The sequence below is a fragment of the Rhinolophus ferrumequinum genome, chromosome 5, assembly GCF_004115265.2.
Source record: "Rhinolophus ferrumequinum isolate MPI-CBG mRhiFer1 chromosome 5, mRhiFer1_v1.p, whole genome shotgun sequence".
NCBI lineage: Eukaryota > Metazoa > Chordata > Mammalia > Chiroptera > Rhinolophidae > Rhinolophus > Rhinolophus ferrumequinum.
Window position 1 is genome coordinate 74,850,454 of NC_046288.1, and position 24,963 is coordinate 74,875,416.

At 40.1% G+C, this 24,963-nt stretch overlaps 1 protein-coding gene across 6 annotated transcripts in view; it reads right to left on the reverse strand.

The window, feature by feature from the left end:
- Positions 1 to 9,029, reverse strand: part of PACRGL (parkin coregulated like) — a 29,994-nt gene extending 20,965 nt beyond the window's left edge. The window contains exons 1-5 of one of the 6 annotated variants that reach the window (XM_033106245.1): positions 8,010 to 9,022; positions 6,182 to 6,240; positions 4,280 to 4,347; positions 3,751 to 3,905; positions 1,603 to 1,670 (exon numbers count right to left, since the gene is read on the reverse strand). In XM_033106245.1, coding sequence (XP_032962136.1) covers positions 1,603 to 1,670; positions 3,751 to 3,905; positions 4,280 to 4,331 — 275 coding nt within the window. In that variant the 5' untranslated portion in view covers positions 4,332 to 4,347; positions 6,182 to 6,240; positions 8,010 to 9,022. Of the gene's footprint in view, positions 1 to 1,602; positions 1,671 to 3,750; positions 3,906 to 4,279; positions 4,348 to 6,181; positions 6,241 to 8,009 lie in introns of all 6 variants that reach the window. The other 5 variants (XM_033106244.1, XR_004423017.1, XM_033106243.1 and 2 more) reach the window with 5 other exon arrangements.
- Positions 9,030 to 24,963: the final 15,934 nt, after the last annotated feature.

Consider the following 24,963-nt stretch of genomic DNA (forward strand, 5'->3'; position numbering starts at 1 on the left):
CTAGAACATAACCATATTAGAATTATTTTGTAACATGTAGGAAAACCATGACTTCAAAACATATTACAAACACATCTTATAAAGCAATCTATAATCCTACAAATTCCTACTCTTTCAGCAAAATTGTTTTGGTGCCAAAACTAAACCACCCCACATTTATAAACCTACAGTCGTTGAATTGGAGCATGTTGCTATCTATGTGTCTTAATGCAAATGTTACAATTAACATGTTTCAGTCAAAATTATAACAAAATAGGTACTCTCCAGAACATAAAAAAATGCAAACAAATGTGATCATTAGGAACAATAATTTGTTTTATAAGGAACACTGTTTGTCAGATATAGATTACTGAACCCTAACACAAATGATCTGAAGCCAAGCCAGGTTTTATCCTTGTTAAGGAGAAGAAAACTGAGGCCAGGAAGGTGAAATGCCAAAGGCCAGGAAGGCAAGGTAACAAAGTGGCAGCCTCTTGAATTAAAGCTACTGCTGCTGCTTCTCTTTTTAAACAGTCTTTACTGAAGTATAACTGACATGCAATAAACTGCACATATTTAAAGTGCACAATGTAATATGTCTTCATGTATGAATACATCCACTGAACCATCGCCACAATCACAATGAATTATGATAAATAATATCATCCCCAAATGTGTCTTCACATCCCTTTTGTAATGTTCTGAACTTCCTGACTCCTTTATTAGTGTTATTTTCATAACAGTAAGAGACCTTGGTAACATTGTTTTGTTACATTTTTAGCAACAATAAATTGCTCTGAGCAGGGAAGGCAGTAAAAGAACCTTAAAATAGGGTTTTGATTTGGAACATAAATATTAAATAATAATAAATTATAGAATGTTTCTGGAACTTATTTTTCACTCATAGTCCTCCAAATCTGAAAATACCACTAAAAACATTTCTTGAATATTAGAAAAATAACAAAGGATGTTGTGGTTATTCTTTCCACAATAAAAATGAAATATTCTATCATCCAGAACAGGCTTAAACTGGATATACTTAGAAGAAATAAATGTTTCTTGACAGTGAAATCTGAAAATTATATCACTCTATTAGTAACCTATATTATTTTCTTTAAAATAGTCCTGATGTCTGTCCAGAAAAGTGGCAAGAATTACATCTAAAATAAGGAAAAACAGACATATGTACTCATTAAGAAATGTAATTTCAACAAATATAACTTTGACATTTATGAAATTTTGAATTTTTGAAAGATAATTTCAAAAAATAATGAAACAATTTCATTAAATTGTCAACTTTCAGTTTACAAACAAAATTGGATTATTTATTTGCACCTTGCCCAAGCCAGGGAATGCTTAAATTGTTTTAGAAACTGCTTGAATCGATTTCCTAAATCATTTGGTGGTTTACTGCAGTTCTATTGGTAATTTTATTTTGGAATTAAAATTATTTTCATCAACAATGTCCCAGGATCTATGCCAATCCAACATCCAAAGTGTAAGTCACCTTTATTTCAACCTCCCTCGTAAATAAAACTTTCCACACATTTAAACTGAACACTGTATTGATTTTCCTCAATTATTTTGACTGACACAGTCAGTTATAACTTGTATTGATTTTACCTGCAAGGAATACCTCCTTTAGAGTAAATAGCTGCAAATGCAGAAGGGGCTCGTGACTGTTCACCAAACTAAAATAAAAAATGACAAGAACACAATAAATATTACCATCACCTCCACTTTGTGATGTCTAATCAATTTTAATCCTGCTCAGGTCAGAGGCAAACGGTCATCCTGACTTTCAAGCCACCAGGTGGGTACCCAGTCACCATTCTACTCAGATGGCTGAGAAAACCACGCGCTCTCGCAGGACTGAAGCCACAGCCACAAGCACACTGGGTGCTTCCATCCACTGCTAACGGCTTCAGAAGGCTTGAAGGTGGCTGAAACTATTTAAGTAATAAATATAATATAGACCAATATAAATATTACAAATATAATAAAGATAACACATCTTTCCACCCCCTGCCCACTGTGACTTTCCAAGGTGAGAGCTGAACGGAGAAGACGTGTTAAGTACAGGACAGCATATTTTTTTCAGCCTTCGGCACATTTCCTATTTGTCCTCCAGCTAAATACGGATGGTCCGGATGGTCAAAGAATCTTAATTTCTCCAGACTGGCTTTATGCTTCTATAAAAATCAAAGGCTTAGGTTGGGCAGGGGTTTTTGATAGAGATGGACACTGAGCAAGACTCTCACAAACATATGCCCAGATGCATCTGCTTAGACATGTAACTTCACAGCTTTTGGTTTTGCTACACATCATTATCTTAAGAAAAGATTAATTGTGCATCTACTCCCAAAGGCGATTTAAGACATGATGAATCACAACAGTTAAACAATCACAGCATAATTTCAATATAATTGATCAGAGACTTAGAGACACAGAAAGTAAATATTTTACCACACAGTACCTTGAATATAATCAGACGAAATACAGTTGTCTAAATTACAAAATATAAACTTACTATGTACAATTAGCTAAAAAATGCTTTAAACACATGTAGTAATTTAAAAATACACTTAAGAGTGTAAGTTTAGAATTAGCCCTTTCCTCTGGAAAAACACATTATTTTGAGTAAAAAGACATACATGAAATTTCATTAAAATATTATAACAAAAGCTTTATTTGCAAAGCCAATCCATGTTCTGCACAGTAATTTACAGCAATAGAAGTATTTCACTCATCTAGTTATAATTCCTACTAAGAAAAACATAAGTTTTAAAAATTGTTTTCAAGTAAGAATCATATCAGATAAGGAAACTAATTGAAAAGTGTTGCTTTCACTGGGGAAAAATATTAAGACAAATGAGGGCTATAAACTCCCACAATTAAATATGGGAAAAGGAGCAACAGCAAGAAGATATCAGGGCACTCTTCAGGCTTTCAATTTCCTTGACACTGTCGATTACTGAAAAAAGCAGAGGAACACATACTCAAACCGCTTCTCGTTTTTCTTTTCTAAGTCAGACAGTCTCCTTCTGCCCTCAGATAGTTCATTGCATCCTTGCTTAAGTATGTGCCATATTTCACCTGCCATCATAATCAATGTCTCGGCCACTCTCATAATCCCTTTCAAGGGCTGAAACCACTATCACCTTCACCTACACAAGAAGACTGGGCCGGACACCACCCAGGTGTACTGCACAGCTGTGTTCCCTTTTGGATAATTCACTGACCTACACACAATTATGTACTTTTATGTGCACAAATCTCATGTTTGTTAAGTCTGACTAAATTGCTATGAAAAGGCAAAAAAGGAGGATAGTACCATAGTTAGGGTTTCTGGAGCTAATTTATAGATCACAGCAAAATGGTTAGAGACCTTTATGCAGCTCTAGAAGCATGTAATTCATCCTATGGTAATGAACTACAAGTTTAATCACTGATCCTGTATTAGGAAGTCAAACCACCACAGCAAATCAAAACTAAAGCTGATGTGCGATTTATTTTATATCCTACAATATTCACCCGGGAATGGGACAAGCACGCCAACACTGGTTACTGTCGACTTTACACCTTCTCACCTGGACACTCACTCCCACATCAGCTCCATTCTCCATCGCGGCGACCACATGTCCTTCCTTCATCACTACCTTAACACTAACAACAAAAGAGACTTAAGACAGCATTCGGGTGGTTCCATAGAGCGCCAAGTGCACGTTATTCTGAAAAGTCTATGGAGTCAGGAATTCCTTTTGAACTTACCGGGTTAATTGTTTTAGGGTTAAGTTTATCACTTGGTCGAGGATGAAGTTTTCCTGCAGACTCTGGAGAACTGGTTGGTGAGGAGGATTTGCTTCGTTGAACTGTAGTTCTATGTTTTATTTGTGCACCTGATGATGTCCTTTTACTACAGTTACCTGGAAAGAACCAGAAAATCTCAACAAAAAAAAGAGGTGAAAACAACAGAGCTCACCCCTCATTCATCTGTATAATAGAACGTGTCGTTACCGTGTTTCCCCGAAAATAAGACCTATCCGGACCATCAGCTCTAATGCGTCTTTTGGAGCAAAAATTAATATAAGACCCAGTATTATATTATTACATTATATTTTATATTATATTATATTATATTATATTATATTATACCAGGTCTTATATTAAAATAAGGCCGGGTCTTATATTGATTTTTGCTCCAAAACATGCATTAGAGCTGATGGTCTGGGTAGGTCTTATTTTCGAGGAAACATGGTAATACAGTTCACCTCTTCATTTAAAAAGCAACGTTCTGTACCTGTCACTCTGTTTCTCAACTGTACGTCTCCATGGCACTCTGGTTTCTGCATCGCTTGTCTTTTACTCCTGTAGTTAAATGAAACTTGATTTCAAAAAATGGCAGGGGGTGCAGGGTGGGGATTGGAATTCATTAACAGTATAAATACCAAAACAGAAGAGAGAAGAGAATACAATAAAAGACACACAAAAAAGGCATGGTGTGGAGCAAGACACCTGAAAAGACTAATGAGAAAATATTAAATTATATCAATTTCAGTATCTATTAACAGCAAATTAAAAACTAGCTATAAGAAAATAAGATGTACAAAAGCAAACATTTTTTTTTTTTCCATTCAAAGTATCCAAATAACTGTTAAGGCACTGAATTCCAATCCTCTGGCTAGATTCAGAAAACATGAACTGGCTTTGTGAAAGGAGTGGTTGCCACATCCACTATCATCTCCATCTTCTCTGGCTTCTGTATTTTCAAAGACCCAAACGTCAGCGTCTGCATATCAAGTCCTACTTTTCCAGTGACATAGTGAACTCTCCTGCTCAGTGTACCACGAGCTCTTTAAACTGAACAGAACCAAAAAGAAGGTTATCACGCTCAAGTTATGAACCCCTTGTTAATTCAAGAACCTCCGGTTTTCTGGTCCATCAGGCTGAAAAACTTAGATCACTGTTGTTCCCTTTTCCTTCACTTCCTACACTTAGTCCTATAGATTTGGTCAACGTGGTGTGATGAGGTAGAGAGAGCTGTGGGATCAGATCTGCATCTCATCTCTACCAATTATGAGGTTATGAATTCAGGTACATTATTTAATCTCCCTAAGCTTCAGCGTCCTAATCTATTAAAAGGGGGAGGTAAAACAAGCCTGTCAAGGCTGTTACTGGGTAAATACGATCATGTATCAAGTTACTAACCCCATGAATGGTGGTTCACTTCTCCTCTTCCACATTTCCCTCTTTCCTGTTACTAGAAGGGCTCTAGTTTCATAGCCCATGATTTCCTGCCTAATCAAAGTACTTCTAAATTTCTCTACCAAGGAATCCTCCATCACACACACCCAGACTCATACACCCAGCTGCCTGCTGGTGTTTCTAGGCCTAGCTCCAATCTCAAGTTCAGCCTTTCCCCATCTTCTTTGTTTCTCAAATGCTCACTTCCATGGCACTCTAATTTCTACACTCTTTCCTTATTTCTACTTAATTACTCCCTCCCTCACTTGCATGACATTCCAGTTCTTCTTCCATTAGAGCATTTCCCACTTTGTACTTTCAATATAGTCATTATATGCATATTAATGATATATTATTGTGTCATTACATATATTAATTAAATATATTAATATAGTCATTATATACATATTATTACTGCTCTTCCCATAAGGTAACATGGGTAAAGTCCTCTTCCACTTGCAAATGACAGCTTTTCAAATATTTAAGGACAAAGACTGTCAACTTCTCAGTTTCCTCTTCTTCAGGATAAACACTGATACTTTCTTAAATGATTCCTAACATGAGATGATTTTAATCTGCTTTACAAATTAGAAAACTTCACAATAAGGACAAAGCTCTCAGCTCCAGAGCCTGAAAATATTTCAAACATGGTGTAACCAGATCAGACTGCCTTGTAAAGATAAACTAAATATAAGATTATTTCTGTGCACAGAATAATTTTAAATTTCAATTTTCTTGATTTAATTCATTGACCTAATTTTCTCATCCTACAACCAGCAGATGATTTACTTTACTTCCCAATATCACACTTCACATTCATCCTCAAGGCACTTTCTGGAAATGCAGCCATGAATACTTCATTAAATTTGTCAGATATCTTATTCGAAGATAAGCTAAGGCAAGCTTTAAATATGTTGACTTAATATCACACTTCCGTGATTATTTAGCAAGTACTTACTATTGTATCTGGCCTCTGTTTTGAGAAGTTCCTGAGGGGCATCAACACAATCTAAGTTTCTATTAAAAAAAAAAATCTGTGTCTCATTTTCAACTCTATAACTGGGGATAACTACAATAACTATTCTAACTGTATATGAAGACTAGTAAGTTAATACATGTAAAACGTAAAACATTTAGAAAAGTGCTTGGCACATAGTAAGTGCTCTAGGAGTTTTAGCATTTTCTTTATAATGGTACAAAATGGCTTTTAGTATCACTATTAATAGTGAGGTCCAGGTGACTAAACAGGTTTCTTTTTTTGAAGAATTTGGTTTGACACCTTGGGCTACATTAATGTGAACATTCAGTTTAAGTTCAGTTTCTTTTGATCATAAACTGTAATAGCTGACATAGATGAAAAACATACATCACAAAGATGCCTACCCACAAACATAAAAAGTGCATAGTCTGCCACAATAAATCATGACACACATTTTTCAACACTGTCTACCAATTCTGCAAGTTTTTATTGAAAGAAGTAAATTTCTCCACTTTTTTTGTGTCAGAAAGTTGTTCCTGAAGGCACTATTGGAAAGGTGCTGCATTATGAATGAGTTCAAAAAGCCAATGAAACTCTTCATCTGACTTCTTAATATGCTAGAAAATTGAGCTTCCAAAGGTTTTAAGCATACAGGACAGTTTTTATGTGTAATATACTCATGTACACACACACACACACTGAGTTGCAAACATTTCTATGTCCACTTTCAAAACACTCTAGTTCATTCCAAAACAATTAGTTGTTCACTTTATTGTTAAAAGTATCACCCTTCACCTTAAAGACAAAGTGTGTTCAAATTTTTAAATTAATATCTATCTGGGAGCATACTACTGACAACAAACTTGGAGCATGAGTTGTTTGTCAAAGAAAAATACTTAATTCATCTTATGCTCAACCACCCTTCCTTCCGAGTGCTTTTTCCTTCAATAACATGTAGAGGGTGGTGTAAAAGGGTAATGTTGGAAGTGAAAAATTAAGAATTATTTTGTGTTATAAATATTACAAGGTCACCCTTCATTCTTTTCCAATATAAAGATTCTAAATAGACACGAGAATCCACAAATCCACTTAACCCAAACACCTGAACTATGTCACAGTATCAGAGAGCAAACAAGCAGGGCCCTACTGGGGGACCCTCACTTTTCCCTAAGGTTTCCTCAGCTGCTGCAGGTAATTTACAAGGGGCTTTGGGCATTGGTGTCAATGCTAGGGAAGCATACGTTTCTTTCACTGTTTTGGACGGCTCATAAATCCTATCTTTCTCTATATGCACTTTATTTCTGCACCCCACTTTGAGACCAGTATATGAAACTGCTAAATTCTCAGGGGGCAGACACCGTTATTTCCTATTCTCTAATCCGGTGTTTAGAAAGTTCCAAAAGTGTAATAGGAACCCCATAAAAGAAGCCATGTTCCATCTCTAAAGCTCCTTCAAATTCCAAAGTACAGAGACAGCCCAAAATCCACCTATCTCAATCCCCTTTTACCATAAAATAAATCCAAAGGGCGAGTATTTTAGGGTCTTAAAATCTGCTTTCCGTTTTCCTAGCCTCTTCCTCTCCAATACCATACTACATTTCTAAATACCTAAGACCAGTTAGGTCCTGGACGTTGTCAAAATTGGAAAATGAGGAGGTCGTATAGGACAAAAAGAAAAACAAAAAAAAGAACAGATTTTTTTTTTTTTTTAAGGGGTGGAGGGAAAGACGGCCGGTTTCAACTAATGCGAACGAAGGTACGTTGGGCCAATGCCCGACCCTAGGGAAAAAAAGGGCTCTTGGCTCACAGCATCTCCAGGATCCTTAGCAACGGATTCCGGCGGCCCTAGCAACAGGCCAGCGAGGAAGCCGCTGGGCCCGAGAGCGCGGGCTGCGCCGCGGGAACCCAGCACCCGCGGTCCACGGCTCCGGGGGCCCGTTCCTACCGCGACTCTCTCCAGCCGCGATCCGCACACCAGCCGCCACCCCAGGTGGGCTTTTGCTCGGCGCCCACTCGGCTACTAAACGTGGTTTCCAGCACCAGCCACCCGGGCTCGCGGAGAACGAGGCTTCGCGCGGTGCCCGGATGTGGCGGCGCCGCTCATTGACGACAGACGCCGCTGCGCCCTCTCAGCCAATAGTAGGGAGGCCGCAGACGCGCCGGCGGCAGAGGGTTGCCCAGGCAACGAGGCGCTAGGGCTTAAAAGGGCAGTTCTTGAGCTAGAGACTCTGCCTGGTAACAAAGGGCACCTGGTGGAGTTGTTTTTGGAATGAGAGGACCAGGGAGCAGAGGAGCGCACAGGCTCCTACTTCCCTGCGCCCCAGCCTGGCCTCCGTGTACTTAACTCTTACACTGACCTCATACACTTAAAACGCTCAGTGTGCTCCAACTATCCTGCCCCAGAGTCCTCAGGAGATAGAGCCAAAACCATCTGCCTGCCCAGCTGTGGAATTTCGTTTCCTGTCAGATCTTACTAATTCATATGCTATTGCATCAGCGACTACATGATACATCCATATTTTAATAATAAAAAGTGTGTGCTTTGGTACTCCAGATTATTTTAATAAAACTGATGCTGCAGGGAAATGTGTCCACTTGGCGATCCCACCAAAAGCGATTTGGGTTATGTAATGCAGGGTCTCTGGTCCTGCTCCTGCTCCCCGTGGGTGGACACAGAGCATGGTGAGGCCAAAAGGGAACACCCACGGAGCCATAGATAAGGGAGTCATATCACTATATTCTCACTGGCGGCTGGTCGAGACACAGGGAACAGGATTCACATGATGTGCAATCCACCATCCGCTTCTCTGCCAACCAACCAACCCCCTAGCATAGCCACGGCAGTTATATTAGTGGCTAATGGCTAACCGGTAGCAGCTGATGGCCACACAGCCACAGCGGATGGCCATCTGATTATAGCTGATGGCCATCTAATAACTGAGCCAGCACCTTCCCAGTTGAGGCTGAGAGCCTGAAAACTGCTCTCTGCGACTCTGTCCCCACAGGTTGTCATTGTAAAAAGCCGAAGCCCTTTCAACCTGTCCACTGCATTCCTTTCTAGAGTCCTTTACTTTAACTTTTTGCTCAGGTAACCGCTAACCATTCGATTGGTGTTGTCTGAACACTCCAGGCTATGGAATCTCTCCTTGCCCTTGTATCTACATCCTCACTACTTGAATTGCTGCCCCGGAAGCATCTTCACTAGGTTGCTTCCAGCACAATGTAGTGAGGACTCAGGAAATGCTCTCTAAATAAATGAAACGAATGAATGAATTCTATACTATCTCTAATGTTTTGTGGACCTCACATACCAGTCTATCTTAACTTAAAATTCATTATATTTACCAATCTTCCACATTAGACTGAAATTGTCTCCATCGCTTTTCTATCCCCAATATCTAGCACAATGCATGCTTAATTTACCAATTTTTTTAAGCAAAGGAAAAGGAAAAAGATCCTATCCTTACCTACGTTCACTTTATAATCCTCTTCTCCGGCGTATTATATCTGCTTGCCCCCTTCCTCACTCCTAGCTTCACCAATATCAGATTTAGCAGTACCTAGCTCATGGCCTTTTTGCCCCTCTGCCTGGAGTGTAAGAATAATTTGTACATAGTATTGAAGAGCAGTGAAGTTCACATGTTCTGATTCAGCTGTTGAGCTTGGAAATCCAGCTTCATCCCTTAACCAGCTATGAGGCCTGTCCAAGTCGTTTAACCCCTCTAAACCTTAATTTTCTGATCCTACAGGGTTCTTGTAAGTCTTACATAAGAGCACAAATAAAGTTCCTAACACACGGGAAGAACTCAGTAAGGATAAGCTTGTACATTACTGAGGTGAAAGCAGGTTCAAGTTTACATGGTGTAGACTGGACTGTAAGTTGCAGAAGCTATGTCTTGGTATTCATATGGGACCACGGATAATGGCATGGATTTTTCAGATTTTGTAAAAACAACAATGAACTGTGTGAGCTTCTTCTAATTATAATTAAGTCAGTCTTTTGTAAACTTGTTATCTTCATTTTAGAAAACAAACAAACAGGCTCCTTAGCATTGCGAACTTGTCTGGTTAATCACATGGTAACTGCTGGATACTTCTTTGGACATACCAGTTTGAGAAGCCTGTGAGACCTCCAGTTGAAGCTGACCTAAATGAAGGTCACAGTTCCTTTCTGAATGGCCAACGTCAGGACTAAAGCTATAAAATCTCAGATGCTATATTAGCCCTTGATTAATGCACCATCTCTGTAGTTCCTTCTCCTTTAATAAATAGCCCCTTTGTGAATAAAACCTTGCCAAATTACCCTATTTTAATGTGTCACTGCTACATATATAAAATTATGAATTACATAATAAATCCAATAACATTTGAAATCTCAGAATTTTTTTCTCCTCATTTTGATTCTCATTTCACTTGTGAAAGTTTCTTAATTATATCCGTTTAGTCATCAAGCATTTTAAAGAAAATATCAGTGGTATTAATGGTTTGGCCTTAATTACTTTAAAGAAAATCTGTTTCTTTTTGTACAAATTATAGACTCACTGATCATTCTCAATCATCGGGAAATGAGATGGAAGACATTTTCTATGTAATTTCCAGTACACCCTGTCAGGAAATGTTAGACATATAATCATTGAGTGTCTACATGGAAAAATTAAATTCTAATTTTGATTGTTTTCCACATGGAAAGTATTAAGCAGTGATGGTGGTTACTCCAGTGAAAGTAAATGAGATCAACATGAATGAGCATATAGGGCAGCATTGTCCAATAGAAATATAATGTGAGTCACATAGGAAAGTTTCAATTTCCTAGTAGGCACATTTTTAAAAAGTAAAAAAACAAAACAAAACAAAACAAAACAAAACAAAAACAGGTGAAATTCAGTTTAACAATATATTTTTGTTTAACTCAATATGTCCAAAATACTATCCATGTGCAATAATTATAGAAACATTAGTGAGATATTTTACTTTCTTGGTATTAAGCTAAGTTCTCAAAATCTCATGTGTACATTATACTTGTAGCATATCTCAATTCATGTGGCTAGTGACAACCACTGGAGAGTGGAAAAAGAGAGCCATGTCCTCAGATAGTTGTACAAACATAGAACCGAGTGAATAAATGTGTCAAATAGTTACAGAGTACATACTATATGTAGAACACATCATTAAGTATTGGAAGATCAATGCAAGATGTAAAGGAAAAACTAATTAAATTAATTGACTATGAATTTCTGACTATGGAATCAGTGCAACTAAGAGCTTCTTTTATGATTCATAGTTGAATTCGTTTTATTTTACGAATGCCTTTTTGGTCTGTGAAGAAACATAAGCTTCTTCTCCTTGGAAAAGTGTCGGCGAGGGAGCCGGGAAGCTTGGAGGGGTGAAGCATCTGGTCGTCTGCTGTCCTCTGCCTGTGCTGCTATCTGCTGAAATGGACTTTGACCTTGCTGTTCCTCAGGCCTCTATCCTCTATCCAGGTAGACTGTTCATGCATCTCGCTCATTCCAGGTTCTCATTCGCAGCAAATTTTGATCTCTCCTTAAGCACTTAGGAAATATTCTATCCTTCCCATCTGAAGTGAGAGAAACCCAGCTGTCGGATCCCACAGTGTGGAGATCATGGGAACCTGTGAGACAGCCTTGCCTCTTTTGCTGAGGCACCCCACGTAGTCATTTCTGCTGATCCTGAGCCCTGCTAGATTCAGGGGTATCTAGACACTTACTAGTTCTAATAACTAATTGCCTTGGGGTCAGGATGGAGGGTGGGGAGGGCAGGGCTCACTGTCTCTTTGCACTCAGATCTGAACCCAGACTCTGAATAATGGCATATTCTTCCAAATAATGACTAATCCTTGAACTTGGCCTTTGAAACTTAAAAGCCAAGAATTTGACAATTGTCAGTTATCTTTTTATGATGACACCCTCCTCTTTGAGGCAATATGTATGAAACAGTCCAGCTGCACTCTGCATGGAAGATGTATCATGGGGTAGTAGAAAATATTACCTTTACAAAACTGTTTTTATTATGTTAGTTTATAACTCATTTTAGGATTATTTATAGGATTTTTTAAATTCTGAAATGTCAGAATAATATTCCATTTAAAGAGTGTTTCATTCCACTTAGTTCAATTATAGCCTATTAAGTTGAGAGTCAGAGATAGACAAGAAAAAAATGGGTTTCTCATCTGTCCGTTAGAAAATAAAACATTAACCACAATTAAATTAGTTCATTAAGTCCTAGGTAATTAACTCTTGTCCTGCTGATCATGGGTTAACGGGTCCTTTTTCACAAAGTCATTTGCAACAGAGCTACAAGAAACAAGAATCCTTGACTTTGTCTCTCTGTGTATTCTGATGGGTGTCCATGGTGATGATATCAAGTTAGAAGGAAAAAAACCTGTTCCCATGATTTCATTCTCTGTAACATCAGTAGTTAAGAGTACCAGGTATAGTCTTTTGCTGAGGCAATTGTTTTGTTTGTTCGGTTTTTAAAGTGTTGTTTCCAGATGGCATAATTTCTGCTCCACGGCTCGTAGGAAGCTCTATGCCATTCTACTCATAGCTACAGAGGATTCATCATGTAAGATCTGTTCACCCACCCTGGACCCCAGCGCACTCCCCAAATCTAAACTTTAATCTTTCTCCAAGTCTTCCCCCCAAAAGACCTATGACCTTTAGCAGGATGACTGTATTGTAGAAAAGAAAAAAAGGTACACTTTGCAGAGGCTACTGGACACTAGCTCTGAACTGACACTGATTCCAGGAGCTCGGAATGTCCCTGGGGCCCACCTGTCAGAGGAGGGGCTCATGGAGGTCAGGTGGTCCGTGGACTTTTAGCTCAGATCTGTCCCACTGTGGCTGCAGTGAGTCCCCAAACCCATCGTTGGTGATTTTTCCAGTTCTAGAATACAGGATTGGAATAGGCACACTCAGCAACTGGCAGATTTTCTGCATTGGTTGCCTGACCCGTGGAGAGAAGGTTATTGTAGTAAAAAAAAGTCAAGTGGAAGCCAGTAGAACGTCCTTTACCTAAGAATATAGTACATCAAAAGCAATATCACATTCGCGGAGGAATATCGGAGATTAATGCCACCATCAAGGACTGAAATGCTGTAGGGGTGAGGTTTTCCTCCACACCCTAATTCAGCTGACCCATTTGGCCTGTGAAGGTAACAGATGAATCTTAGAGAATGACAGTGGATTATCACAAACTTAACCAGGGGGGTGAGTCCTATAGCAGCTCCTGGCAGGCCAGCAGTACACGTTCACTGTCCTACATCAGGGGCATATCAAGTCTGCAGCCCTGTGTCAAGTCGGTCTGTAAGGACCTTAGTCACCTTTCCCTTCCACGAGGTATCATACTGGTCCCTTACATTGGTGATATCATGCTAATCGGATCTAATGTACAAGAAGCAGCAACGACTCTGGACTTATTGGTCAGACATTTGTTTGTGTGGGACATAAGTCTAACCAACCTTCAGGGACTTTGCGTCAGGGAAATGTCTAGGAGTCCGGTGGTGTGGGACTCAAGATATCCCTTCTAAAGTGAAGGATAACTTGTTGCATCTGCCCCCTCCTACAAGCAAAAAAGAGACACAGTGCCTAGCGGGCCTCTTTAGATTTGGGAGGCAACATATCTGTCATTTGTGGTGTGTTACTCAGGCCCATTTACTGAGTGAGCCAAAAATCTGCTAGTGTTGAGTAGGGCCCAGAAGAGAAGGGTCTGCAATCGGTCCAGGCTGCCGTGCCAACCGTTCTGTCACGTGGGCCACAGAATCCAGCAGATCCAATGGTGCTTGAAGTGTCGGTGGCAGATGGAGATACTGTTTAGAACCTCTGAGATAAAGCAGTCATTTTGTTGAGGTGAAAGATCAGCAGGTTTTAAAACTTTTCACATATTCTCCCATGTCTTTCATTTATTTCCCTCTGCATACTCCACCTGAGGTGTTTGTTCATTTTATGTGTCAACTGGGCTGGGCCACTGTGCCTAGATATGTGGCCAAACAGTATTGTAGATGTTTCTGCAAGAGTTTTGAAATGAGATTAACATTATTGTATGAACTTTGAGTAAAGCAAATTGTCCTCTATAATGTGGGTGAGCCTCGTCCAATCAGCTGACGGTCCAACTAGACTAGGAGAATGGCCTCCCCTGAGCAAGAGGAAACTCTGCAGTAGACAGCCTTTGGACGTGAACTACAACCTCAGCTGTCCCCTGGGTCCCCTGCCTGCTGGCCCACCTTGCAGATTTTAGACTTGCTAGCATCCATAACTGAATCAGCCAATTCCACAACATAACTATTTCTATATATTAACACATACTGTTGTTTATGTTTCTCTGGAAAATAATACACCCAATCTCTATGCGGTGGAGTAAATTCCAGTTGTCCAACATAGCAGTCTTAAAAAGCAGTATCAAAGCTCTCTATACAGGTTAATCTGCATTCCCAACCTCTAACTCTCAACCCCAAATCTCTAAAATACTTGTGCCATGTCGAGAGGCACTAGCTGAGTTTGGTCTCTGGCTCCCACATTTGTTTCAAAAAAGCGATCGGTACTGGCAATAAATTGAGTAGCTCCAAAGAGCAGAGTGAAGGTAAGTGACCAAATTAGTTTCATCAGTGATGTCTATATATTTTCTAATTAAGATCAAGTACAATTAGGACGAAACATTCTTGATTAGCTGTCTTCACTGGGAAGATTACCACATAATTGCTAATTCTTGCTTTCACTGCTCCATATAGATAATTTTACTTGACTTATTTTGTTGAGGTATAAATAGTGGAGTTAAAATAAAATTTAACTTAACGTATTTGTTTTATATTAAAATTTTCATTCAAAGTTTTAAAAGAATCAAAATATTTCAAAATGGATAGGTAAAATATCACCATTTATTTCTCTAGTATGTTAGCAGGAAAGGAAGATCCACAAACTGTGATCAAATTTTAAGTTTTAACCACTAGATGGCGCTGACTAACTGTCTCTTGTTTGCTTCGCAGCCTCCAACCCCGTCAATGTTTCTTTCTATTGTCAGCTTGCAAATTGAAGAGAGGAAAAATATAAAGGCTATTTACTGATGATGTTGAACAAGGCAGAGGTTTCATTAATGGAGAACCGATCACATTTTGTAATTCAATTGCTAGCAAAATTATTTTCTTTATTGTCATGTATCTATACAGTTAAAAGCAGAAAACAGTATCAGCGTTGAAACGTGTACACAAAATATGTCCAGGTTAATGCAATCAGTATTGACTGGGAATGTTTATCTGACAGACTAATAAGTGGAGGGGAATGACTTTAGCATTACACATCTGCTGAGCTGCTTTGAAAAATTGTTTTCGACCACGTATAACAGACCATTTGCATTTTCATGATTACTGCACCCAAAGACAATAGTAGGGCTTGCAAATGTGAAGAGAAATTCTTTCTGCTGGAAACTTTTATCTCAAAGTAAAGAAAAAGGGTCTGTAATGCAGGGACTCTGGTCCTGCTCCCCACACCAGAACGCAGGATATGGTGAGGCCAAAAGGGAACACCCACGGAGCCGTGGATGGGGGATTCATACCACTATAGTCTTGCTGGTGGCTGGGTTGGAGACACAGGAAGCAGTAGTCACACGATCTGCAATCAGCCGACCGCTTCTCTGCCTGCCAACCAAGCACCAACCAACCAACCAAGCAACCAAGCAACCAAGCAACCAACATAGCCATAGCAGTTACATCAGTGGCTAACAGCTAACTGGTAACAGCTGATGGCCATGGACTACCTGAGCCAGCGCCTTTCCACGTGAGGCCGAGAGCCTGGAAACAGCTCTCTGGGACTCTGTCCCCACAGGGTCCCTGTGTGAAAATTTGCTTGGGGGCTCAGTAATTTGATCACTGGTTGTCCCTGTGGGTTACATTCAACACTAGATTCGTCTAACCTGTATAAACCATTAAGTGTGCTCGGCAATGGTCTCTAGGTGACGGCCGATTATAAGGTGGAGATATGATTAGGCATCATGGGAGACAGGGATAATATTATGCTATTACTTTAAAAAACCTTTTCAGAGGTAATGTCCTGAATTTAATGCATCAGGATCTTCGGTACGTGGAGAAGATTTGAGAATATCAGTAATGAAGCAATCCAAAGAACACTGTAGGCATTCCTCCCTAAAAGTCAAGACGAGGGGACATTAAAAACCATAATTGTTGAGCAAGGTATTTGTGGGCTTTAAAACCGTGTGTAGGAAACAGGGGAAGAAAGTATTAATGTTCAAGAGAGGGCTTCTCCGAAGGGAAAGAGGCAGGATACCTGGTTACATTTAACATTGGATGTATTTTTGCAGACAGCTAAGGAAGACCACCTGTAACAACCAAAGCCGGCGTAAAAGCCCTACCAGCAGTATGTGACCCCTCAGCCTTCTGCCTGCGTCCTTCAGTGGGGGAGGGAGTCCATGTTCACATTATCTAAGGAGCCAAATTTTCAAAATAGGTTGGGGGGTTGGTTATAAGCCCACAGCCCACAGCTCCACCCTATTATTTATGAATAAGCATCTGTGAAGCTTCTTTCTCTTCAGAGGGATGAACTCGTATCCCTCTTTGAGATAACAATGAAGGAAATAATTGTGTACACCTTGGATGCTGTTTTCCAGATGCCAAGTCTCTCTCTCCAGGTAGTAATTAGGAAGGAGTTTTACAGAACATTTAGCCATGGTACCCTGGGAGTCTGAAAGAGTTAATTTCTCTCTTTAGACAATTACTCCCAAAGGGTTACTTCTGAGAGGAAAGCCATTTTTTGAAGAGATGAAGCTAGACGCTGAAGTGAGGTGGGTGCCAATGTGCATTGTTAATATCTTTAAAAACAGAAAAGAATGGGATTCAAGAGACTTCCATAAATCAAAGAAAAGACCCTTTAAAAATAGTGATATGAGCCAGATGGCACACACAGAAATCAATATTCCAAGTCCTCTAGGGACGATTTAATTCTTTCAAGTCTCATGTAGCATTTGATGCAGACATTTGCACTTCGTAGGTGCCTACCTAATATTTTTTGAGTCAGATTGACTATAGCACAAGTACACACACACATACGCACACACACGTATGCACAGGGCTGGTAATCAGTAGAACACAAGCTGTGAAGTTACTAACGCTACAATTAGATGTGGGCAAGTATAGTTGCTTAATTTCTGGTATATTTGTGTTCAATTTTAAACCTAACAGCATAAAACATGACTTTGAGATCGAATGGATTGAGAAAAACAACAATCGCATTACCTTAAAGACATCCTTTCATTTATTGAGTCACTTAATAAACATTTTGTGATAATAAGAGATAGGTAGCAGTCAGCCTGTGCCGTAAAGGAGTTTACAGGATGGTGGATGATCCTTCTGAAGCTCAGCCATGCACAGAGAAAAGTGACCAAGGCACTCTCTGAAGCAGGGTGGAGCAGGGTCCAAGGATGTCCTGTATAAAATAACAGCCCCTCTACGCTGGTTCTGAGGCTCTCTCAGCTTCAACCCTCCCTCCATACTTACCTTTGCCAAGCCGGGGCTGCATCTCTGCAGACAGCGTTTCCCTGGAACCAGATGGCTCCGTATTAAATTCTGCCGATAGGGGGCGCTAGGGAGAGACTGGAAGGCCCCCTAGGTGGGGAGGAGACTTGTCCGTTTTTGTTGGCTTGCTGTTCCTTCCAGTTGGTGTCAACCAACTCAGCCCCTCTTTTCAATGAACAGATTTGTTCCATAGTTTCAGAAGCAGCCTTAGTTTTAGCCTGCCCCTAGGAGATCCTATCCACAGCCGGTCAGTCATCCCCAACTCCCGCAAAACTTAATCCCAGCCCCACAGGCACGAATAGCCGCCAGCAGGGCCACCTTCTCAGTGGCCTGGATCCTACCTCCATGACATCTTTTCTAAGTTTCCAGGTTCTAGGGCTCTATCCTGTTCCCTTAGTTCCCCCAGCCCCAGGGATAGCAACAGCTTCCTGTAGATACTGTCTCTGTGGTCTCAGTGTCCTCTTCACTTTCGTAGCCGGTATCATCCTCTGATACCTTGTCAATCCCCTCTCTATCGGACAGGCTCGATCTTAAAATCCCTGGGGGTTTCCGTTTTCCTATCCAGACCCTGATTGATATCCCCCCACCACGCTGCCTCTTTTTCTTGCACGACTTTTATCATTGCATTTCTTATGCATTTCCCCCCCGTTTTCCGTTTGCATATAAACTCCTTCAGGGCAAACACAAAAAATGTGTGTTTGCTTTCCTGCTGAATCCACGGCCCTTGGAACAGTCCCCTCTACTTAGTATGCTCTCAGTATATATTTGTTAAGTGAATGAATGAAGAATGCTGAAACAAAGGAAGGAAGGAAGGAAGGAAGGAAGGAAGGAAGGAAGGAAGGAAGGAAGGAAAGAAGGAAGGAAGAAAGAAAGAAAGAAAAGAAAGAAAAAAGGAAAAAAGGACAGTTATGGCTGTTACCAGTCTACTGCTCCCATCCTTCTAGTCTCCACTACCCTATCCTAGTCCCACCCCTGACACTCTATCACTATCCCTGGACTAAACTCACCTTTTGCTACCACCTCCTAAGCTCATTGGTACAGGGATAAAACTATCAATTTTGGATAGCTGACGTTAGTGGTTCTCAACAGTCCTACCCAGGGGACATTTGGAAATGTCTGAAAACCTTTTAGGTTATCACCACGGAGGCGAAGGGCCTTCTGCCATCTAGAAGGTAGAGGCCAGCGGTGCTGCTAAACATTGAACAATGTTCAGGAGAGCTCCCAAAACAAAACAAGTTATTTGATCCCAAATGTCACAAGTGCTGTTATTTAGGAGCTCTGGTTTAGACATTAACCTGTTTAGAAGCAACGGATTCCTCAGATAGTATTTTCAGGTAACTTTTGGTCCTATAAATTTATTTCTTTGTCTACACAAGGCCAAGTATTCTCAGTGAAAAAGATACAATTCGCTTGATCATGGACAAAAACCCAGATGTCTTCTTAAAAAATGATATTTGGAATCCTGTAGACAGAATATCCATATGACTGGTTAAATATTTGGCTCTTGGCTGGACTCTTTTTAGAGATATATAGACAGAATCTGTGATTAAAGTCGGGTGGTGATATGTAGCTGGAGGGCAGGGGAAGGGGTGTGGGGTGGGGATGGAGGCAGTGGGTTGTTTCTGAAGGTGCATAAGAAATGTTTAAAAGAACAGAGTGTCTTCTTTTTATCCATTCAAATCCCATAATAATAATTATAAGAGCCAGCTGTTTTCCCCCCCAAATAATCTAGAGAATAGCCATTAACTAGAGATACAGAGTTTAAAAATGACATAAATCACTTGGGTATTTGCATTTTGAAGGTCACTTTGGATGAACCAGGTGGTTTCCTCCTAGACTTCAATTATCAAAATCTATTTTCTTAAAAAAAAAATTGATCCACTTGGGTAATTGCTATTCTGATGAACTCCAAATCTAAGCTTCTTCCTCTACTCCCACACTTCCTTGAATAAGTTCACTCTATCATGTTAGCTACCAAAATATCCAAGAGGTATATTTTTCTTCTTAGTATGTGGCAGGAATCCCATCTAATATATCAAATGAAATACAAAGTACTATGCAACTGTCATGAATTTTTTCAGTACAATTCCCAGAGACATGACTTAGTGTCATCCTCTTCCCAAACTATACTTACTTTTTAGTAGACAGATCTGAGCCTTTGTCCTTATTTATCATCCTTTAAATTATAACTCCACCAATTACATAATTATAGATGGTCATTAAAAGGACATTTAGTTGAGTTCATATATTTGCTGCTAAAACTGCAGTTGTTCAAAGGTATTCGAAATAACATATCCCAGTGACTACTTGTGACGTTTGCCAGATAAAATAGATATCCAATTAAATTTAACTATCACATAAACAGTGCTTTTTTTCCCACATAAGTATGTCCCATGCAATATGTGGGACATATTGTACCAAAAAAAAAAAAAAAAAGGTGGTTTATCTGAAATTCAAGTTTAACTGGGTTTCCTGTACTTTGATTCGCTCAATCCAACAATCTTACTGCCTTTCTGCCAAGGGCCTACATCTCTGTAAACTCCTGTAATAAAGAATTGATTTTAAGTGATATTCGTAAGAATATTTTTTTATGTGATTCGTGGACTCTTGTCTTTTAAGAGTTGCTCCCAAAATAATTAAAATCCATAGGAATGTTTACATCACTGAAAACAATGCAATCGTAAACTCTAGCTTCAAATTACGGACCCCCAATATCCTGAAAACAGGCTCTGTGATGGCGACCATTTGCAAAGTGCAGAGTTGCTGTCTCCTTCATGCTCTAATGCATGTAAAACTCAGTCCCCCGCTCCCTCCTTAATCACAGTTCCATGGGGAAAACCCAATGATTCCTCCTCTGGTTGATGATCAGTGGACATGGCGTGTGAAGAAAATAACTCCTGAGCCATGTCACATACGGTCATCGAGCCAGACTTGGGCTCAGCTGATCTGATTTCCTGAGTTTTCTCCTGATTAATTCTGAATGACACAGAGAAATCAATCATGAGGACAGACAAAATAATCATCAAGTCAGTTGATTCAGTTCTATAAACTTGACCTTAACCTCCTGCTCTCAACCTATGCTCATTTCAAAGAGATTTCAACATATATGAGAAGAAAAAAATAAAAATTATGGAGGTAATGCTTTTCTCAGAATCGGCTGTCTAAAAAGCCAATAATTTTAACTGATTCCATTAAACACAATTTACCAGCTTTAGGAATCCTGTTGTTTTTTCCTGCTACTTTCCTTTACACTAAACAAGAACACACACTATAAAATCTTAATCACATCAAAACATCTACTGTGAACTGAATTCCATACACTAAGTAATTCAACCCCAATTTCGTAACTCAAGACAATTAAAATTCCTTCTATCAATATGCTGGTAATTTGTATCAATGAACACAACCCACTATTAAAAAATAAAGTGTTTTGCCTTCTTACATTTCTGGGCACAATAGTAGAAGTTTCTTTTCTCTTAGATTAAATTATGTCTGCTCGTCCTAATACAGATGTAAACACCTTCTCACTCTACAATTACAAAGATCAGATCCCTAAATATCACTTATTCGTGAACTCACTACATAGTGATTGAAAGCCTGTTGTGTAAATGATACTGTTACTGATTAGGAGATTGTAGACACTAAAATGAGGGAGAAAGAAAAGGAGGAAGCAAAGTTTTAAAGTGAGTGCCAAGTGCATCACAAGCCATAGAAAGGAAACCTTAAAAGTAGAGCCAAGGGGAAGATTTGAATAATTACATATATCTCAGAAATTGAGGAAGCCTCCTGGAAGTACTGTATGATTTGAAGAATGAAGATGAGCTTTTCCCTGAACCAAGAGAACAAAGATATACCTATCACAAAAACAAAGCCAAAAACACTACCCTCCCACCAAACTCCCCCCAAAACAGCGTATGTATCATGGAGGCATGACAGGAAATGTTGTGCTTGGAAATTCCAGGCATTTTAGGAGGTTGGAACACCAAGTATGGAGTGAAGAGTAGGAACGAGGCTATAGAAGTGAGAAGGGCACTGACGCGTCCTTTGGAGTAATGATGGATCATCTAAGAAAATCTAGCGGCAACAGCTGAGCTGTCCCATAAGGGTGGCTCATGGGAGCTCCAGGAATGGTAGTCAACTGTTGTTCTCGTGAGAGGAGGACTAGAAGTAACTACAGAGAGGAATGAAGACCCATGACATTCTAGAGGGATACGTGACTTTCAAAGAGATTGGAAAGAGTTTGCTTTGTGACGTTTAGACACAATTCATTTATCCACCAAACATTTATTATGTGACAGCACTGGAACGGATGTTCAAAATGGAAGACAAAACATGTTTTATTACTTTCTTATTGCTGCTGTAACAGATTACCACAACCGTGACTTAAAACACCGATTTTCCAGCTCACATCCTGGATGTCAGAAGTCCAAATGCATCTCACTGAGCTTCCATCAAGGTGGTGGCAGGGCTGCATTCTCTTCTGAAGGCTCCAGGGAAAAATCCATTTTCTTGCTGTTTTCAGCTTCTAGAAGTTGCCTGCTTTCCTTGGCTTGTGGCCACCCCGTCCATCTTCAAAGCCAGCAATGGCCAGTCAGATCTTTCTCACATCACATCACTCTAAACAGACAATCCTGCCTCCCTCTTTCACTTGTAAGGACCCCTGTGATTGCACTGGACCCACCTGGATATTCCAGAATACTTTTCCTATCTCAAGGTCAGCTGATTCGCAAACTGAATTTCATCTGCAATCGTAAGTCCCCTTGCCATGTAACATAAACCTTTCATAGGTCCCAGAGATGAGGACCGGACGTCTTTGAGGTGGAGGCATTATTCTGCCTGCCACACTCATCTTAGAAGTCTATGGGCTAGGACCAAGGGACTTTGGTAGGACACACCACTCACAGAAGCCACGCGAATCTTACAACACAGGCCGAAAGAGAGGAAAATACCTGTTCCATCGACGACAGGGCAGAATGTAAGGCCTGGTTCACTCATCAAATGAAGTCAAAAGTGAGCATTGATACCTTGAAGATTTACTGGAATAGAGAAGCAGACTTTTTGCTTTATTTAGGTTATCCCCTGTTCGGGATGAAAGAGCCTGCTAAGACTATTAAAAAAAAAAAAAAATCACCTTTAAATAGAGTAAGAATAAAAGACCCAGCAAGTCTGATGATCTTTTCCAGGTGGGATAAACAGTGAACTCTCAGTGGACAAGGTTTTCCAGTTGCTAGGCTGACTAGCTGTAGTGGCTGAGTTGTTTATCTTTAAGAAAACATACCTAGATCATTTTCCTTGACAACTACAATATAATCTGCCTGGGAGTTGTTCATCATTTAAGAAAGGGTGAAAAAAGTCATCTCCCGGAAAGTGTGCGAATCCATGAGCTGAAATGATGATAACATCATGAGAGGCATCATAATTTATCTGGAGCATGTAAATCACTGGGGGCCCCCCTCTGAGGACGCTCGCTAAAGTGATGAATAGGTTTGTGAGTTGTAAGATCAACCCCGAGGAATTCACCAGGAGCCTCTGACAGGAGGGCTGCTTCCCAGTCTCTCCCGGTTGGGAAGAGGCAATGACTTAACAGATTTGAAAATTCAGTTTTTTAACCACTTGTGAAAACATTCAGTTTAGGACTTTATCCACAGAGGCACCGTCTGGAAAGACTTGGACAATTTTCCCAGGACACGGATGGGGGTAGCACTGGCCTGCTACACGTGTCTCCTTTACACAGGCTGTACGTTGCTATGTCTCAACTTCCTGTCTCTTTGCCAGTGTAACTAGCATTATAGGCAAATCATCCTGCTTTTTCCAAGACAATAGGTCTCTAATGTGTCTAGTGCTATCTCCTGCACAAAGTGAAAGAGAAAGAGTTGTTAAAAGGGAGATGTCACTTTGTGTGTTCTCTTCTAGTAAAGTCTAACATTTATAGGAAAAGATCAATAGATATTGGTATATCGAGACTTTCACTGTATTACTCTGTGCAGGTGTGGAGGATATAATTCTTTATAGCACCTATTATGGACTGAATGGTTGTGTCCCTATGCCCAAATTCCTGTGCTGAATGAAGCCTTAGCCCCCGACGTGGTCGTATTTGGACATGGGGTCTTTGGAAGGTAATTAGGATTAAATGAGGTCATGAGAACGAGGCCCCCATAGTGGGATTCGTGCCCTTATAAGAGGAGAAAGACACACACACACAGGAAAGTCCATATGAGCACCAAGTGGGAAGGCCGCTGTCTACAGGCCAGGAAACAGGTCCTCATCAGGAAGCAGATCTTCTGGCACGTGATCTTGGATTTTCAGGCTCCACAATTGTGAGAACTAAATGTCTACCGTTTAAGCCCCCCAGTCTGTAGTATTTCTGTTATAGCAGCTCGAGCTAAGACAGTAATTTAAGAGTAAGAAATATCTCATTAATTTTTATGTTGTCTGTATCATCTGTCATAGTGATTTAAATGTTGAGCGCACTCAGCATATTATTATTAAAAATACTGACTGTTAATGATGATGATAAGAGACATGGATTGAGTGTTCACTCTGTGTCCGGTGCAGTGCTAAACACATTACAGGTTTCATTTTAATTCTCACAGAATCCATATGTTGTAGTATCATTATCGACCCACATTGTAGCTGAGCAATTAAAGTTTGAAGATATAAAATCGACCTCCTCAAAGTCTCTGAGCTAGGAAGCCACAGAGCTGTGATGTGAGTCAGTGTTCCTGACTCCAGAGTGAGAATCAGTCTGTGCTAACCTAACTGGATTAGTTCCCAGGGGTTGCTATAATAAACTGGTGGCTTAAAACAAAAGGAATGTGTTGTCACAGTTGTGGAGGCTAGAATCAACGTGTCAGAGGACCATGCTCCCTCTGAAAGCTCCAAGGAAGAATATTTCCTCACCTCTTCCTAGATTCCAGTGTTTCCCTGCAATCCTTGACCTTCCTCAGCTTGTGAACCCAGCACCCAATCTCTGCATTCATGTCTACCTGGCCTATTTCCCTGAGACTCTGTGTGTCCTCTCCTCTTTGCAGAAGGACACCACTCACTGGATTAACGTTGCACCCTCGTCCAGTCTGACCTCATCTTAACTAATGACATCTGCAAAGACCCCATGTCCAAGTAAGGTCACGTCCTGAGGTTCAGGTACACGTGGATTCGGGGTGGGAAGCATACTATTCAACCCACTACACTAAGCTTTTCACCTCATTTTCTTCCACTCCCTGAT